The sequence below is a fragment of the Amphiprion ocellaris genome, chromosome 17, assembly GCF_022539595.1.
Source record: "Amphiprion ocellaris isolate individual 3 ecotype Okinawa chromosome 17, ASM2253959v1, whole genome shotgun sequence".
Classification (NCBI taxonomy): Eukaryota; Metazoa; Chordata; class Actinopteri; family Pomacentridae; genus Amphiprion; species Amphiprion ocellaris.
In genome coordinates, this window is record NC_072782.1 from 17,397,049 (window position 1) to 17,416,736 (window position 19,688).

Here is a 19,688-nt window from a genome sequence, read left to right on the forward strand (position 1 = left end):
GAATATAATATCTTCTGCTGCTTTGATTTTGACTAGTCTTTTTCATCTTGCCTCTTGTGAATGGAAATGTATTTAAGTGCAATACTAAATCACATAATTCCCTCTTTAAATTGTTTTTGCATTAACCTCTCTAGCATAATGACTGCAAAGCCATTACTTCATTACTGAACCACTTCTTTGTTACTCATTGCCATCTGATGTGCTCTTTTATTAAAATATTCAATTTTCCCTGGCCTGTAGGAACCTGTGCTACTTTGCATGTCAGGAGAGCCCATCATCAGTGATTCTGAGTTTGTGGGAAGCCCAGCACCAGGACTCGGGGGACCTGGACTCTCTGGCCAGTGCCCTTGAGGAGATCGGCAAGGTTCAGTCCCCGAGGTCGGCCACTCTTCCCTGCAGCAAAGAAGAGAGGGACTCTGAATTCACAAAACTTGGGTAGGACAGAGTCGACGGCAGATCAAACCATGATAAACGTTTACTGCATGAACACTAATGATCAGGTGGTTTACTAACTAACCTTTAGTGAGGAGGAGGAGGAGGAGGAGGAGGAGGAGGAGATGCAGAGAGGACAGCAGAGAGTTTGGGACTGTTACAAAAGGAACACCTCTGCTAAACCAAATGGCCCGAACAGACAGAATGGAATGAAGGAATGACAGAGAGATGAGTGTTTGTGTTATTGAGAGGCCCCAACAAATATTGGAAAGGGATATGACTAAGCCCCACAACCACCTTTGATTGAGAAATGTCAACTTCTGACACTTGTGAAGACCGATTTGATAACCTGTATTCACGGATTATAGCTGTCTGTGTGAGGAAGACTCTCCTTGTAGGATGGAGTGTGTTTCAAACAGACTGCCAGTCAGGCTGCTGTTGTGACCTTCCAGGATTGGATTTGCTGGTACTTGCCCTCAAAGAGTCGGCCGGGCTGTCAAAATGTTTGGTGTGATGTCATTTTTTTGTCATTCATTTTCTAGATGCTTCTTTTTCTTTCCTGCACCGTGTCTCTAAAGTTTCAGCTGGAGTTAGATAAAAAAAAAAAAAACATATATATATATACTGGCTCTTAATTTTTGTCAGAGCATCGTGTCCATACCATGGGATCAAAAACAAGAGTGTCCACAGTGATTAGTATTTAAAAGGAGTTAACGATGCTATAAAAAAATGAAATAACATAAGGATGTGTAAGGTGTGACTTACACAGACATGAACAGTCATTTTAGGAGGCGCCCACATACACATAAGAACAGTTTCAATCCCACAAACAGGACAATTTGTCAAAGCAAAGACTGCAGAGGAGGATAAGTTACCCGGCTGATCTGTGCAGCCAGAGGTGAACTGCATCCCCTTACTTTGCAAACTCTTGTTAATTTGGAGGAAAATTAATGTTTCACTGTGTGACAAGTGACTTCAAAACCAAACAGACAGTGAGAGTGCTCCATACGCCACAAATAGCTGGTACTGGTGTATTGATGTGTACTTTTAAGGCCTCCAGGGGCTTCTGTTTTTTTTCTTGATTTTTTTTTTAATCAAAAGAATGACTTTTGATGTGTGGCTTTACTGGAGCTGCCTTTCTCAGATCGCCTGGCTCATCAAATACCTGGACGTCGTTATTTAGAGACACTTTCATTCCCTCTCCTCTGTGTTTTCTCCCTGGGCAGAGCCAGCATCCATTTGAAAAAGATATCCTGATCAGGAAAGATCCCCACATTCAGATGTTCCACCTGCCCCCAAGCTTAATAAAGTGACTTTGTGTTTAACTCTGTGTTGGTGCTCTCTTTTCATCTGCTTAATGAACCGAATTGTGAAAGGCCAGACAGCCCACACACTCTGCACAGTGGAGAAATCGGTAAATCTTCAAACACTATTCAGATAAGACATGAAACAGAGACCCATACAACGTCCAGTTTTCAAAAAGAACTACATACGCTCTGTTTGAGTTTGGATGGCAGATCATTGCTAATTTACCACGCTGATGTTGGATTATGTAGCAGTTTGAACTGCACTAAAAGAAAACCTCAACTTGACTGAGAGTAGTAATCACATCTAAAGATGTTTAAGACCTAGAAGACATATGTCAAAGAAGCTTTTATCATCACGCATTGCAGTCTCTTTGTTTTAACTTGTTCAAGTGGCTTGAATAAGAAGCCCACTCTAAAAGCTGTCAAACATTTATAAATGTCCCAACCTCTCAATGCAGTTAAACTCTAAAAGAATCCTCTCAGCAGAGTTTGTCTACAAAAAAATGTTCTAACATCTTAGAGTCACAGAGGCCAGGTGAAACAATGCTGCTGTTCTCACTTAGAAGCACTTTTATGCATATTTTTTGCAAATTAAATGATTTGCTTTCTTGCCACGAGTTACATAAATAGACAGATGCTTTTATTTTACACGGAGCAACAGCCAGCAGCAAGCTAGCTTAGCATAAAGACAGAAAACAGGGAAAGAACCCACCTGGTTCCAACAAAAGGGAACAAAGGGTAATTTCAGGGAGGTGTGAGTCTTTGTTCTAACTGCAAGAACCGCCACGTAGAAGCTTTATCAGGGCTGTTTTTAAGGAGAAAAAACACAAGACATAAATCAACACTGTGTCGGTCTCAACATTGACTGGTTAAAGTCAGAGAGGACACCAAGCAGCATTTTTCTGTTGTCTCGATATCCTCATCAAGTCTCCTTTACTCAAAAGTCGCGATCTTCAATGTAAAATTCACCATGAAGGCTAATAGAACAAACTCACTGTTACGTCTAGTGACTACTTTTAGTTGTTGTTTTGGTGTACTCAGAGTTAACATTGTGGTTGAAGCTGTCAGACTCTACCACTGTAAAAGCAGAAAGCCTGATTAGGCTTATGCCTGCCCTGCCACGGAAAGTTTTCAAAGTTGCCCACCAGCACTTTTAAAGTTCAGTAATAAACACATGAAACTTCAATTTTACAAGGGAGTGAGGCACACAACTATTTCTTACCAGGCACTGTCTCTTTCTCCAATCTTCATGCTAAGCTAAGCTAACCAACTGCTGGCTGTAGCCTTGTATTTACCAGGCAGTCATGAGAGTCGTCTCCTCATCTAAGACTTAAGATTTGCAGGAAAGCAGATAATCCAATTTCCCAAAACGTCAAACATTTCTTTTGATTAATTCAGATTCCCAGCTATCATTGTTAAGCTGGCAAAGAAGGATTCAAATTCAAGTGTCTTCGTGCTGCCTTCATGTTGATTTGTGCATTCCTGGAAACACTGAGATATCCACCCACAGAGAGCTTTGACTGCCAGTTAATCAAACCTGCCTGTAGTCTGTCAGAAACACCACAGTATGTGCAGTATGAAGAGGGACAGCGTTTCCTCTATTGATTAAAAAAGTGCTGTTTCAAGCAGTCAATGCTTGGACTGCACTTACTTCTGGAGGAAAGTGTCTCACATGGAGGCCTTTCTCTGTTGTCACATGCTGAGTTAAACAGAGAACAGCTTTGGGATCACAGGATCTAAACTAATATAGCTGAAAGTACATTGAGTACTTGTGAGGGGCACATCTAGCTATAAATTTGCCATTTACTTCCTAAATTAGTTTATTTTATCATCATTTCATCATTATTTTTTTTGATCCTTTGAAGTCATCTTGTAGCAGAAAAGCAAAGCCCTTACGAAATGATTTGATCCAGTTGCCAAACATCATTCTTTTCACCATGCTAGCTGAAGGCAAGACCAAAAATAATCTAACATAACCTCTTGATGCTAATATCTATCATCAGTACTGCTGCTCAGTGACCATTGGCAGTGATGCTACTAACCAGCATACACTTATCAACTTAAAGTAGCATTTGATTGTCTAAAAAAAACTTTTTCTCAACTCTGAGTGCTACAATAAGCACTGAAACTAATACTTTTTCATTTCAAGTGGCATATAGTGAGTTTCAGAAGTACAACGGTGGAATTTTAAGAGATTTGACCACTAAACAAATGTAATGTTAGTGATTTGTCAAAGTTAAATGAAACTGCTTGATGCTATCACCACTACACTTTTTTCTCCAACAGTAACCTCATTATTCCCATATTTGCACCTTCTAAGTGAGATCAACAGCTACTTTCCAGTAAGACGTGGACAATAATTTCCAGCTAACTTTTAGCAGGATGAACCTCTGGATGAAAGTCTCTCACAGCATCACCTGGGGATACAGTCTCACCAACTGGAGGTCTGGTGCAGGAGGCCTCCAGCATAGCTGCAGTGTTGACTAATGGTGCCAAACTTTGTTTCACTTGGAAAGAAAAGAAAGATTATTTCTGTAGTTTTCTCAAAAGAGGAAAGAAGAATCTGACTCAAAGGATTTCTCCAGTTTCTTGAGCTATTACCCACAACATATCCCACTGATGCATCATCATTCCCTGAGCTGACTCTTTGAAAATGGCTCGGTCCGTTCTGCCCAAGCACAGAATATGTCCAGCATCCTCTACAAGCCCCCGTGTGCTAAATCATTTCTGCTAACCTCAGATGTTTCGGAAACTTTTTATTGTATTTAGAGATGTATCTGAGCTTGGGATGGAATCAATCGGGTCTCTTTGGAGCTCCAGAAATAGGATACAACACTCCACTGAAGCTGTGAACAGAGACGTCTTGGGGGCAAGTACAGAAGTACAAAAAATAAATAAATTTACAGCTTGGAACTGCATAAAGAACATTAATATTGTGTATATGTGTGGATTATTGAGAAATAAAGCCAAAGATGGGACTTTTCCTGAAGTCACCAGACATGTTACAGATAAATACCAAAATGCCACCAACAACTAAGAAAGACTGAAAGTAGGAAAAAAATGGTTGAAACTGGTGAATTTCTCCTGACAACTTTCCCACTGAGTGTCCTAATGAGGATGCTGCAGTAAATGGATGAAAGCTGATGGTCTACTGAGCAACCAAATTACCAGTTGCACTTAAAGACCAGGCCTGTGATGGAAATGTTGACGTGTAAAAATGCATCCCACAGAACACCTGCCAGTGGACGTTTTTTCCACATCAAAGTGGAAAGCACTTCATACAGGTTTTGTCATCCTCTCTGCATATGAGAGTACGATCAGTAATTTACTGCATTCCTCAATTTTCAGTGATTTCCTGTCAGTAAAGCAGCCGCTCCTTGTGCTATGCAGATCTATAACAAACAGTGATTCAGATTTAGGCCACTTCATAATGATTTTATGGAAACTGCAAGGGTTGAAGATTACTTTTGACATAAGAATTTTGTTTCTGCAAGTTGTTTTCTTTTTGGCAGAAAGCCTTGAAACTTGTCTGACTTTTTGGCTCATGGCTTGGACAACCAGGTGCAACGCTGCCAAATTTTACTCCCAAAACTCAGTGTTATGTTCCAGCGGTGTTTCACTCAATATCTTAACTGAACTCCGAAGTTTTCTTACTTTTACTGAACATCACACTTTATTCAAATACAGATTTTTTTTTTTTTTTGCTGTTTTGAGCCAGCATTTCTCTCTCCTACACTTACACATGCACACACACATACAGAGTTAAAAAGAAAACTGATAAGCTTTATAGTTATTTGTGTTGTCGTCACAGAAATCAATTTTCTAACTAACTGTGCCTCTTCATGTGGGTTTAGTGTCACCAGAAACATTTTGAGCAGAATGTTTTTTTTATTATATAGCATATCAAAGAAGCCAGTATGTTATATGCAAGCTGTACTGTTCATTGCCATGCAGTGTCCACCTTATATACTCTGCAGAGGTGTTTTCCTGAGAAGCATTTAAAGCTGTTATCTCTGATGCCAGGAACTTACAGCGACAATGAGCTGACTAAAGACGAGTTGACCATCTGTCACCTGAGGATGCTCGGTGTGTTTGTCAGTGTCCTTTACATAAACTCAATGACTCAGAGAGTGTGTGTGTGTGAGGGTGTGAAAGAAAGTTGTGTGTACATTTTAAAAAGCTGTATTATGTGTCCTTGGAAAATCCAGCCTACAGTAGTGCTACTATGTCAGCTTATTCAGAGTGTGATGTAATGTGTTCTGTTTTCCCAGCCTACTATCTTAAGCTCTGCATTGCTTTGGAGGAAAAAAAAATAGAGAACAGTGCTAACTTAAGGAACATTGTATTAGTTCATCAAATGTGGTGAAAGATTCATTCAGAATTTTAATGCTTTGTTGTTTCGGTTGTTGTTTCTACTTCTACTACTGCCTTTTAAATCTAAATCTCATATCAATCTGTTATCAAACTGCTGGAGATGTTCAATATTTATCCTTCAAAAGATTACATTTGTGTGTGTATAATTTACTGACATCTGTGTATGTTTGATTTGCTGCATTTCAATGCATTTTCTGTGTTAAACATTTGGGTTATGTGCTCTATGAATGTTAATGTTAAGAAAAGGGAGGTTTATCACAGATGATGCTCCCTCATTGGCACAATTCTTTTTTTTCTTTTTTTTCAAAGATTTGAAAATTTGAAGCTGTATATGCTGTTATGTGTTTAAATAAACATACAGTAAGAGAACAGTATCCATTGTTTATCTGGGTTCACATCTTAGTTTCCTTAATTCTTAGTTTCCTTCCAAAATGTCTGGAACCAGATTTGGTTCTGACTCTGCTCTTTTGAGGAAACTGAATCTAAACTAAATCTAATTTTCATCTGTAACTTATCACAGCAGTGACTTCATAAATGTCCTATGTGAAGATTATAGTCAATTAGGCACAACAATGCTATGTGCTAAATGCCAACATTAAGATACTAACATGCAAAATTACAATAACTTGCTGATATTTTTCAGAGGACTGTAGTATGAAGTTTGTCGTGGCTTTCTTTGTGTTGGTCGGCTCGACAAAACTTAGAACTCCCCCTCTCTGATAATGGACATCACAATGGTGATCATAAATTTCTTTATTAACCAGCTGGAGCTCTAAATGGACCAATCGTGTGGCTTAATTAATGTACATGATTCAAGAAAGGAATGTGGGTAGAAACCTGTTTATCCACTTTCAGTGCAGACACTTTTTAATAACGTGGCAGCTGCATATTAGAGCTCTGTCAATTTAAAATGTATTCATTTAAACATGATATTGAAGAACTGAATTCAGGTCTGACACTGTCCTGTTATGGTGAAGACACTGAAAGCACTTTAGATTTTGGCCAAATCCAAGTGAAATTACTTTTACTGATTGAATATTCTCTGAAAAATACCAATAAACTAATTCATTTTCTAATCTATTAACTGCAGTGCCAGCAGAGTAAAGCTAAATTTGGAGCAAATCAGGAGCAACATGCAACATGTTTATGCATTTTCTGATAATCAGTTAAATATTTATTGAACACGGAACTCCACTGAAGTTGCTCCCAGTGCTAGATTTGCATAGCAGATCTGTCACCTGAGCGTTTGTGTGAATGAGAAACACATTGGAAACCACCTTGTAGAACCAAGCTAAGCTTAAAAGGTGCTATAAAAGAACAGACCATTTAAATACTGCAGCCAACACAATAATTTACAATAGTTTAGTGTAATAATCTAACACAAAAAAGTATGAGTCAAAGAATTTATGTACTGGAAAACATAAGCTAATGAATTTCTGTCTCATGCACCCATAGCATTTATATTGTAAATATAAAACTGTGTGAACCTTTATAACTCCACCTTCTGTGTGTGGAAAAATACAACAGTTGTTCAATATAAAAGACTTATTATGTAAAGTTATTTTTTATCTAAATCATCTGGGAGCAAATAAATTGTGTTTCTTACTGTGAAACTGCAGCCTTGCTTTGCTCATTACAAATGACTTGTTTCTTAAAATAATAACTACATGAAGACCTACTAATAAATCACATAGTAATTTTCACTTCATTGTACAGTACTTAGAGTTTTAGAGAATTAATTTGCAGCACACTTACTGCTCGCTCTGCTGTAAAAGTATTATAAGCAAATGTATTAGTATTTTAACAAAAGCAGCAGGTAATGAGCTGTCAGCTTAGACACTGAGATCACAGCAGAACTGAGAAGGGACACTGAGCTCAGTGTGATCTGTTATTTTTTTAGTTCTGTGTCACCTTAATGACGAGAACTAAAACCAAAGTAACAACTTTGCATGCCTGTTGTACATAAATTTATCTGCATTTATGGTTAACAATAATGCACCTGCATATTTCTGTGATGTAATTAAACATTTATATGTAATTGTAGATGATAAAAGAAGAATTTAATGAAACTCGTGGTAGTAACAGTCAAACACAATCTAATCCAAACAGCAGATGGCGCTGTACGCTGTCTTCTTATAAAAGGTTGTCTTGTCTGGGCATGCCTTGACATTCTCCGTGTGGGCATGTGCACACACACACGCACACACACACATACACACACACACACACACGCACACGCACACGCACACGCACACGCACACACACACACACACACACACACACACACACACACACAAGTGTAGGTTGTTTCCATGTCATGATGCAGCCTCTCAGACTTGCATATAGCTCCTCCACAGTGCTGGTAGTCAGACTGGCACTCAGCAGCCAACTACACCCAGTCTGACAACGCTGGAGCAGCCCAGAGCCACAAGGCTCCAGGACCTACAGGATTCTCTTTCCAGTTCAGCTGTATGACGCACAGTTTTGAAACTGTATATAATTTTATGTGCTGGAAGAAACACGCAGTGAAAGAATACTATTCATTGCTTATCTATGGTTACATCTGTATTTCCTCTCAGAGTATTTGTGGTTTCTTTCAAGTAGGACTCAGCAAAACTCTTTCTTCTTCTTTTTCAATTATCAAAATGTTCAAAATCTGTTATAAAGTGAAAAATAAACATATTTCAAACACGAAATCATTCTTGTGTGGACAAAAATGGAATACAAACAATAATAGAAATGATTATTCTTAACCAAAATGACATAAAAACACATCGATTCTTATACGAGTCGTTCTTGACCCACTTATGGAAGCGTGTAGGGTCCAGTCACTCATGGATCTAAGGGTAAATGTGAATGTACAGTGAAGCACAGCATATCTAAATGCAAACATCAAGACATTAACTTTCACAACAACAACAAACAGCAACTTGCCGGGATTCACCAGGGAAAATGTTTCTTTGCTTAGGATCTTGGTTTAGTTTGCCAATCTGGCAACATTCACTAATTAATGCTAAGCACAAAGTCCAGCTGAGAGGAATGTGCTTAGTCCAAATAAAAATGTTGACCAGATGGGTGAACTATGAAGCAAGTCTGCCAGACTTTCTTTGTGTCAGCTAATGCAGAAAAACTTAAAACTCCAATCAGAGATAACAGGTATCATGATGGTGGTTATCATCCGTCCTCGCTGACCAGATTTTCTTTCTCAGACTGAGTGAGCTTCATTAAAATGGGTGTTTGATGCATCATTTGGCTTTTTTTATGTGCAGAATACACAGATGGCACATCGCCAACTTCATTTAAGAGAAACAGGTTGTTGTAATGGAGATCTATGAAGAATGTAAAAATGCATTACAGTAAAAAGAAAAGGAAGCTGGTAGAAAACTGTTAAACGTGTAAGTTAGCAGACTCTCAGTTCAGCCGCTTTTTCTAATGTGACAGCTGCACATTAGGGCCCTGAAACTTTAGACTTCATGCATTTAAACATGATACTAAACAAGAGCATTTAGGGCTGACATTGTCCCACAGTAGAGGAGACATGGCAATGCTTCAGTTTTTGGCTAAATCAAAGGGAATTAACGCTACTGATTGCATATTGTCTGTGTAAATACTAAAAGATTGATCGTTTTTCTAATTTGTGTTCTTTTAGCTGCAATACCAGGAGTGTAAAATGGACTCGGAACCAAGTCCGGACGAAACATAAAAACATATTTATGCATTTTCTGCAACACAAGCTGAGTACATGTTGGCTCCCATGGCGATGTGACATATACAGTGTTCTCTACTGTAATTGCACTACTTTGCAAGTTTTATACCGATGACATCTGAACACACTTCCTCTGGAGCAGGACAGCTTGCAGCATAAGTTACCATGGCGATCTAGCAGGATGAAAGAGAGCCACTTTTGTGACACTGAAAACTCTTTAAGACTTGCAAGATTTTAATTCCACTCCAGCTCTATTAAACACTATTGTCACTTTATCCCTGCAATTTCTGCTTAATATGCGCCACACTAAACTTAGCCCTTTCCCAGAGCAGCAGCTCAGCATGAATACTGTGGTTAATTTTTATCCATTCTAGTTAAGTATCGCCACTCGTCCGTGTAAAGCGTGTCCCAGCCGGATGTCATCTGTCCCAGGAAGGCGAGCAGGCCGGCTGCAGCGTTTCCCAGCAGGCCTCTCTCCTTCCCCTCCAGACGCGACACACACATCCCTGGCACAGCAGAGCCCTCTCACCCCTTTAATACGCCCCACCCCGCTCGCCTCTGGACAACTGCTCCGACTCAAACGGATTAAAGATGACTCTCTTCTCTCACTTTCCTTTTTTTTCACCCCCCTCTCGCTCTCTTGATTTCTCTTTTCTTTCCATGCCGGATGAAAGGCCTCCCAGACACCCACTCCATGCGCATACCATTCAGGCCAGGACACACAGGAAGTCTATGTGCTGCGCAGAGAAGAGGGGAGGGGGAGGGGGAGGGGGAGGGGGGGAGGCCGGGGTGGGAAGTGGCGGAGGAAAGGAGGGGAGGGGTGAGGGAGGAGGAGGAGGGGGCTCAGCACAGAGGGAGAAAGGAGGGAATGAAGAGTGGGGGGGGGAGGTGAGAGAAGGGCTAAATGCAAGTCATGTGAAGCTCATGAGAACTAACCTACAAAAGTTGGAATCTTGTTTTTCTTTCACTAAGTCGTTTCTGCTGTTTGTTGTTTCCTCTTTCAGTCCTCAGCTTCTTAATCCTGCATCTGTTTATTTCCTCTTAAATGGCAACTTGATCTTTATTTTCAAGAAGAAACCTTCCAACTTTGGTGCAGATGGCAGGAACAGAATATTTCTGTGCTGAATATTCTCAAACAGAAGCTCAGTTATGTTGCTGCCAAACGCTATTCGACTGATGCAATAAATCCTATTTGCGCTCTGCTGACTGTAAGTGTACTGTAATCATTGCGCACTAACTTTGTTCCCCTCGTTTTCTTATAAACTTTAGAGGCCTGTGACACCAGTCATGTTGAATTCCTCACAGTTGTTTGGAATATCTGATTTTTGTGAAAGGCCCCACGCCATTTAGTTATGAGATTAGATTCAGCCAAAATTTGCTATGGAACTGTGAATAATTGCATCACGTGGAATGGAGGGCTCAGTGCATTTGTTGCTTTTACAGGGTTCAGTGTGTGTGTGTGTGTGTGTGTGTGTGTGTGTGTGTGTGTGTATGTGTGTGTGTGTGTGTGTGTGTGTGTGTGTGTGTGAGAGAGTGAGTGGGTGGGTGACTGCAGCCCCAGCTCGCAGGGAACGGCGTCGCGTCGCATGCTTTGAATTACTGTACATTTGCGGCTGGTAGACAGTCTGCTGCCAACTGTCTCTCAGTGGATCAGACAGCTAACATCAGCACTGTGGGTTCTGCCACGAGTCCTTCTTTAATTCCCTCTCGCTGTCTTTTTCCAGCATACTTTCTCTCTCTCTGTCTTGGATTTCTTTCACCACTAGTCTCACTTTCTGTCCTCGCACACACAAACGCTGCTCCCTGCCTCTATTTTTAATCAACGTCTCTCACCCAAACGCATCTATTATTTATTCATCACATTTTCTCTCCTAAATCACACAGTATATACAACAGCGAACAGACACCGACACCCACACACATTCCTGTGCGCGGTTCACACACGAACACACGCACATTTGTCAGTGTGTTTACACAGTTCGCCAGGCAGCTAATCTTCACGGCCCTGCTGACTGAAGCCTGTCTTCTGTCGAAAAACACGGTCAGGTGACTAATCAGGCCACATTATAGCAGCCGGTCGCTGCCTTTAACAGCGAGGCCCCTCCTGTGGCCCCTCCTGTGGCCCTTGCCCAGGTGGTGCCAGGGGAAGTACTGATGACATCACAGCATAGGTTTCAACAAAGACGAGCATTCCTCAGTCAGTCGTAATCCGCCGTGTTAATATTCAGCCCGATTCCAACCAGACAAAACCAGTCAGCAAGCCTTTCACTCACACCTCCTCTTGCTATTCGGCTTTTCTCCCTCAGTCATCAGCTCCACTTTTAACCCTTTTCACGGCCTCACAAGCAACACCTTCATCTCCAAATGTGGAAGTGTTAACTGGCCCGACAATAAGACACTTGACAGTATATTTCCAGTTCATTTTGCCAGGAACTCCCACACCATTTGTCTTCTGCTTTTGTCAGATGACTTTTGGAACTTGGCACGAGTACCACTGGTACTAAGAGGTCATTGTTTTAAAGATACACAAAGGTACGCTTCAAAAGACCTCTCTCATCTATTACTGGGGCCAGAGATTCAATTGTATTGTATAATGTTTGGAGAAACAACCATATGTTTTAAGGTTAGAACAGAACTTTGCCTCTTTCACTCATTTTTCTTTAATTCAATTTTTTCATCAGATTGAAAGAATTAAGTACTGCTTTAGCAAATCTAATTCATGGCAGCAGGATGTGGGTGCATAGTCTGTTGCACAGTTTTTACATTGTAAACAAGTTAAGCTTAGTAAGTACTGTCAATATGAGCCTGTTCGCATGCTAACACTGTCCTTTCCTCTTGTTCTAACTTTGTGACAACTGAATATTTGCCCACTTGATGTTAGCAGATCGCCCATTTATTTACCAACTAACCTGCTGCTAATAAAACCTCAACTGACTTCACACATCCAGCAGAAATAAGCCAACATTCATTTGGGGTTGTGTTTCTGTTCCCATCGTGAATGCACACTACCATTCAAAAGTTTGGGGTCACTTAGAAATGCAGAAAAAATGCTTCTCTTCCCAGTGAAGATAACATTAAATGAATCAGAAATACAGTCTAGATATTGTTAATGTGATAAATGATTATTCTAGCTGGAAACCGCTGATTTTTAATGGAATATCCACATAGCACCCAGCAACCATCACTCCTGTGTTCTAATGCTACATTGTGTTAGCTAATAGTGTTGAAATGCTAACTGATGATTAGAAAAGCCTTGTGCAATTCTGCTAGCCCAAGAACAAAAGTGTGAGTTTTCATGGAAAACATGAAATTGTCTGGGTGACCCCAAACGTTTGAACGGTAGTGCAAGTCTAATATTTACTCTCCTTTTTGTCCTGTTTTTGGTCTCCACCGCTGAGGAATACTAAGTAATGAGGCTGGACTTATGTAATGGAACCACAGCACTCATGCACAAACAACCTGGTTGGACGGGACTAACTGGCAGCCAAACTCAGTTTATGAATGTTTAAAGCCACTGGGATTAAGTCACATTTTAGCATTAATCTCATTATTTAAGAGCCACAGCTCATACATCAGCCTCTTAACTCATCAATTATTAACTTTCTTATTTGGATTGGAGCACTTAAGTAACTCTGTGTGCTGTAGCTTCCTCGTACAGTCTAGAAACATGCTCAGTGGGTTGATTAGTGATTCTAACTTGGCCTTAGACTAAGACTGACTTTATCGTATTCCCCCAGAGGGAAATTCTTTAGTTTTTTCTAAGGGTTTTTAGACATGAGCCTGCATAGTAGTCTCTGTCTTTATATCATCTCTGATGGTTGGTTGAATGTCCAGGGTGTCTCCTGCCTCTCACTCAGTGTGAGTAGAGCTGCAGCCCCATGCAACCTTCTTCAGGATAATGTATTTACTGTTGGTGTGAATGTAATTACTGTTGGTGTAATCTTCAGAGTATAAAGTCTGCTGTGTTTTGGGGTCCCTCTTCTCCTCTAGCACCACCATGAAGTTAGCTTTTTTTTTTTTTTATTTTATTTTGAGTGAAATATTTTGACAACCACTCTATGGATTTCTATGAAATTTGGTACAGACACTCATGTCATCCTATGAAACTGTAATAACACTGATAACCTTCTCACTTTTGTACCACCATAAGATCACAATTTTATTGGAACATTCCACACGGTCATAAAAACAAACTGCACAGAAAATGCTAATACTCTTTCAGCTGGGGCACAAACAATGCAAATTAACCCTTTCAGTCACAGTACAACACAATTTTCTATTAGTAAAATATATTTTTTAGCCTTCATTTTCCATGTGATAAAGTACATTACTAGATAGAAATTTGCCACGAATTGCATCAAAATTTTACATTTATTTACAGCATTGAGTTTTAAACAAATAGTTTCATTTATTAATTAAAAGTTAAAAGACGGTATTTGTGAAATTCCAACAGATAGATAGATAGATAGATAGATAGATAGATAGATAGATAGATAGATAGATAGATAGATAGATAGATAGATAGATAGATAGATAGATAGATAGATAGATAGATAGATAGATAGATAGATAGATAGATAGATAGATAGATAGATATTTTACAACATATATATTTTATGTTTGAAAAATATATTTTTCTTAAAAAAAAAAAAAAAAGCATTTCCCTTACTCTGATTTGCTGTGTAAATGCATAGTATATTTTTACATATTTATTGATATGTGAATGTATTTCAAAAAGATATTTCAAAAATGGTCCAATTAACATAGAAAATTCTATAAAATGACACATGTTATGACATTCCCAACAGTAGCAGCTATATTTTACCTTAAGTGCTAATAAACAAGATGTTGACACACTAGCATGTTAGGCTAAGCGGTAAATGTGTTTTTCAAAAAAGAAGACGAAGAAGAAGAAATATACCTGCTCAGCATCAAAATGTTCGCATTGTTGTTGTTAGCATGTACGCTCACAGAGTGAAAACCAAAACTGTGAAGTTGCAGGAGGAAAAAGAAACTAACAAAAATGTGCTGAAAGACACTAAGCTGCTCTGTAAAGCAGCTGTAGCTGGGGGATAATTCTTTCTCACAACTTACTCCTTTCACACACAAGTAGTCTTCTGATCTATTTATGTAAACACATTGATTATAGATAGTTCAATCCATTAGTTGTAATGTCATTTATGGCAGCAGTCATGCTGATGTGTTCTCACTATGTGTCTGTATGCGTGAGAAGGAGAACCGTGCTGGATGGATGTCATGCTCCGATCCTCCACACAGATAGAGGAACGTAAACAGAATCATCATCTTCCTCAGCCTTCGTCTCAGCACAACCGTCACATTGTGAATTTTCACCTTTGACTTCAAGGAGGCAGCTTTGACCCTCAGGCTGTTGTTGTTGTTGTTGTTGTTACTGGAAGCTGTCAGAGAAAGCTGTAGTCTATTCAGTGCAGGCTGAACTTTTACAAATATTAGTAATTCCCTTATTTCAGTGTATATCGCAGACAGTGGGAACACCAGAGCCACACATAAATTATTAAACCCACACTGTGAAAAATTAACTCTTAAAACCATTTTAAACTGTATTTCTTCAGGGATTTACTGTTGTTTTACAGATTTTTCCTGTTGCTTTATTAAATTACAAATAACTAGCAAAATGACTGAAAAAACCATTCATTTAAATGTTAACTATTAATTAAAAATATCTTTATCAAAAAGCAGTAATTTTACAAATAGTGATGTTTGACCATAAAATTACATATATATATGTGTATATATATATATATATATATATATATATATTTTTTTTTTTTTTTTTTTTTTTTTTACAGTATTTAAATCATCACAGACATATTTCATTATTTAAAAGAAAAAATATGTACATTAAGGATTGGAAAATGTGATTTTTTTTTTTACAGTCTCAACCTCCAGGCCCTGGATTTTTACAAATATAAATAGCTCTTTCATAACGTTTGATTGTAAAATTATACAATTCTTCATTTTATTTAAATCCATTTAAATATCCTTCATTTATAGATATTTCTGTTTATTTTCTGTGGGATTTTTTTTTTTTTTTTTTTTTACAGGTTTTGAAAGTTACAGTAATCCACCAGTGATTCACGCTTTTTTCCACGGTTTAATATTTTACAGTGAAGAGCATAAATGATCTCTAATGAAGATGTCGAGGTGACACAAGGCCACATGCTGCTGCTCAAAGAATGTGGATCCACATTTATGCAATTTTCTGTCCTGTTTTCTTGCTTTCAATAAACTATTATTGTCACTGCTTTGCTTTTTTTTTTCTTTATAAGAAAATTGAATCAAAATCAATTACAGAAAGTACCGAACACTCACTGCAGTGAAATTTGTCTTTTTGTGCTTCTGTTAGTTCTCTTCAAATAACTCTTAACAAGAAGATCAGTTTAGGACTGATGTTGTCTATTAAGTTCTTCAGCTCCTTGTCATACTGTTGCTTTGTTTTTTTGTTGGTCAACCTTCCTAAACAGCAAGTGAAACAATACCCAGCAGGCGTCACAAGATAAGTCACTGACGCTCAGGAAGGTTTCCCTTCCCTTTATTTTTTCTGCCTTTTCCTCTGCAGGTCACTTCTGTGAAAAAAAAATGTTTAAAAATCCCAGCTTTACCACCATCTGCTGCACACTCTCACACACCTACACACTCGGATAAAACACACACACATGCACACACACGCACACGCACACACACACACACACACACACACACACACACACACACACACACACACACACACACACACACACACACACACACACACACACACACACACACACACACACACACACAGGCCATCACACTGCTCCCACACAGGATATGCAAATTACAACTGAGCTTCACAACCTCGACCAACTAACTTCGCTCACTGGTAAAATCAAACATTCCCCGTAAAATTACTGATGACAAATTGTAGAGTCAGTGGAGATTTTTCTTATTGCACAAGTGTACGATCTGAACTAATCAACCCGGCGGCCATAAATACAGAGCTGCTCAGGATAAGCCTGCAAATAACTCAATCATACGCTTCCTGTTTTTGAGCACGTAGTTGGTGACCTCAGAAGGAGGAGCACAGGATGTGCTCCAAGTGGAAGATACAGATAGAGATTTCCTAGACAGTTTTAATTGAAACACATGTTTAGCTGTGGCAGGAGCAGATAAGTTGCATCTGTTGTGCAACTGGAGGAGTGTTGTGCTGTTTGTTCCTGTTAGGATGATTGAGTATGAAGCCTGATCATCTTGTTCCACTAAAAACAACATCATTTATCTGACACGCGTGTTTTGCATTGTTCTCTTCAGCTCCTCACACAGTGAACTTTTCCTTCTCTGTCTCTTTTGTTTTTTTCTTTGTGGAGGTCATTGCCTCTCTGTCTTGCAGCAGTTTGCTGTGATTAAACAACATGGTGGTGTGAGAACTGTCCAGTCAGTTACTCTTGTGTTTGGCTGAGCAGCAGAGGTCATGTGATTCATCAACATTTAACTCATCCAGGCAGTTTGTCACACCAATAAAGCGCTAACTATAATGATACCACTTTGCTCATGTTGTCCACCTCTTTGTAATGTCACAAGACATTAAACAAATCCTCATAATGTTTCCTAACAGTGTTTTCTGTTAAATGAGAAGTGACACGTACACTAGACAGCATTTACTCTAAATGTGTCAAGAAATTGCTCAATCCTTCTTTCATCACACCACAGTCTGACCGACAGGCCTGTGATTTATTTATACTAACTGTTTAACCATGCTTGTTTGTTTGTTTGTGTTGTTAATTACCCAGATGTAGGTTTTCCCAAATAACTTTTTCCTCCCCAGATACGCAGGCTTTAGGCCACAGACCCACTTTAGATAAGATGTTGTCAGCAGGAACCACATTTGAGCAGATGTTTATTATTTGATGTAGCTCAGTATAAATGGTGGAATAATGTTATGGTGTCATTAAATAGTAGCTGACTTTGTGTGTGAACTGCAGAGCTCTTAAAGTGCTAAAGCAGATGTTATTCTCCTCATTCTGTTAAAATCAAGAAGTAAAATACAAGTAGAAAGGAAATTATTTCTCTTGTAGTGTCTACACTTGAGTGGAGAGTGTTTGTGGTTATTCCCTTGTGCTGCAACATGTTGCACATTAGCTGGTTATTTCTAGTAAGTTATACATTACATAGACTAGTTAATGAAGCTGGAGTCCTTGAAGTCCCACTCTAGTCATTGATTAAACTGGTAAAAACAAATCTCTGTGTATTTAAGTTACATATTTAGATTTTTTCCTCATGGAAATAATCCCTCTTTGCTTTAAAATGGCTTAGACATAACTCTACATTGTTGAATGTGCAGATCTATGAAGTTTTCACTTCCCATCCACACTTGCTGCAGCTTGAGCACACCAGCTCACTTACATCTCTGCTCAATCACTGTAAAACTACTCTATCCCACACAATAACCCTGTTTTCATGGCAATTTTTGAGCACATTTTGAAGAATTCCATTAGAAAAACATATTAAAAAGGGCAAAATTTAAAAAGAAATGGCATTACACTCATTTGAGATGGTTTTTCACCTCTTCAACTAAAAAAGCACTCAGAGAGCGCAGTACTCCACCAAGGCTGTTCATTCTGTCATATGGCATTGTCAGAAATGCAGCATTTTTTTTTAGAAATACAGCATTTGTTTATTAGTTATTGATGATCAGAAATCACGGCACCATAGAATGTGGCCATTTAATATAGATGTACCCACAAACAAAATGACCTTGTGCTGAGCACAGGCGTGTGTTATACATGTGTACGTTATGTACGGATACTGAATCACGTGACCTAAATATGCAGTGGTCGGTGGGAATTGATGGGAATCGGAAACACTCCCACAATTTAATCAGTTGCTCCTTGTATCATTTCCGACAGATAAGTCCCGATAAGTCCGCAACAGTCGATTTGTAGCAGGATCAGGAGGCAGCTGACGTAATGTTCACTTGTCATAGTTACAGTGACGCTGTGCGGCTAACTTGCAATGATACAGAAATCTTTGACAAATCTGTGGATCCAGACTTTTAGCCACACGACTGCCAAAACCCAATCACTTGGTCCTTGTGTCATTTCTGACCTTCCCTGAAAATTTCATCCAAATCCGTTAGTCTGTTTTTGAGTAATTTTGCAAACAGACAAACAAACAAACAAAACAGATAGACAGACAGACAAATCAAGGCTTATCGTCACATAACTCTGCCGCGTTTCTTGGTGGAGTAACAAATGGGCATAATAGGAGATAGAAACACCTTTTTTAATATGTTCTACTATAGCAAACATTTGACTTACTGGACTGTTCAGCTTCTTTTGTTGTCTTTGTCTCCCGTCAACATGAAACATGTCCAATACCAGCTTACAGTAAACAGTAACTACAACTTGCCAAATTCAAACTTTTCTCTCCATTTTACTCTTATAGATAGCCAAAGCTTGGGTTGATTCTTCTTCTGTGAGATTTTAGCCATCAGCAAACACATAGTTCTGTTTCACCTGTTTGTTATGTAGTCCTATTGCTACCTTTGGACAATGTTTTAAATTTCCTTGCTAGTATGGAACCATGGTAAATGGCAAATTGTTATTTTGGAGTAATTCAGCCATATCAAACTTGAAATCAGTTCTGACAAAGAACAATGATACACAATGACCCACCCTGCTAACTGATGAGGTTGGTTGCTTAGGCCAGGCTCACAACACAGGAGGTTTGAATCAATGTACCACCATTTCAGACGACAAATCTGGTCTGAGATGTTCAGCTAATGTGAGGATTGAATTTTTGCTAATGTGAGGAATTTCCAGATCCATTCTGAAACCACCTGAACTGCTTGC

At 39.0% G+C, this 19,688-nt stretch overlaps 1 protein-coding gene across 1 annotated transcript in view; it reads left to right on the forward strand.

Annotated features, from left to right (window-relative positions):
* LOC111566186 (netrin receptor UNC5D) overlaps positions 1-6,485 on the forward strand; it is a 195,974-nt gene extending 189,489 nt beyond the window's left edge. Inside the window, exon 18 of the mRNA XM_023266654.3 lies at positions 241-6,485. Coding sequence (XP_023122422.2) covers positions 241-439 — 199 coding nt within the window. The 3' untranslated portion in view covers positions 440-6,485. The remainder of the gene's footprint in view (positions 1-240) is intronic.
* The last annotated feature ends 13,203 nt before the right edge of the window (positions 6,486-19,688 follow it).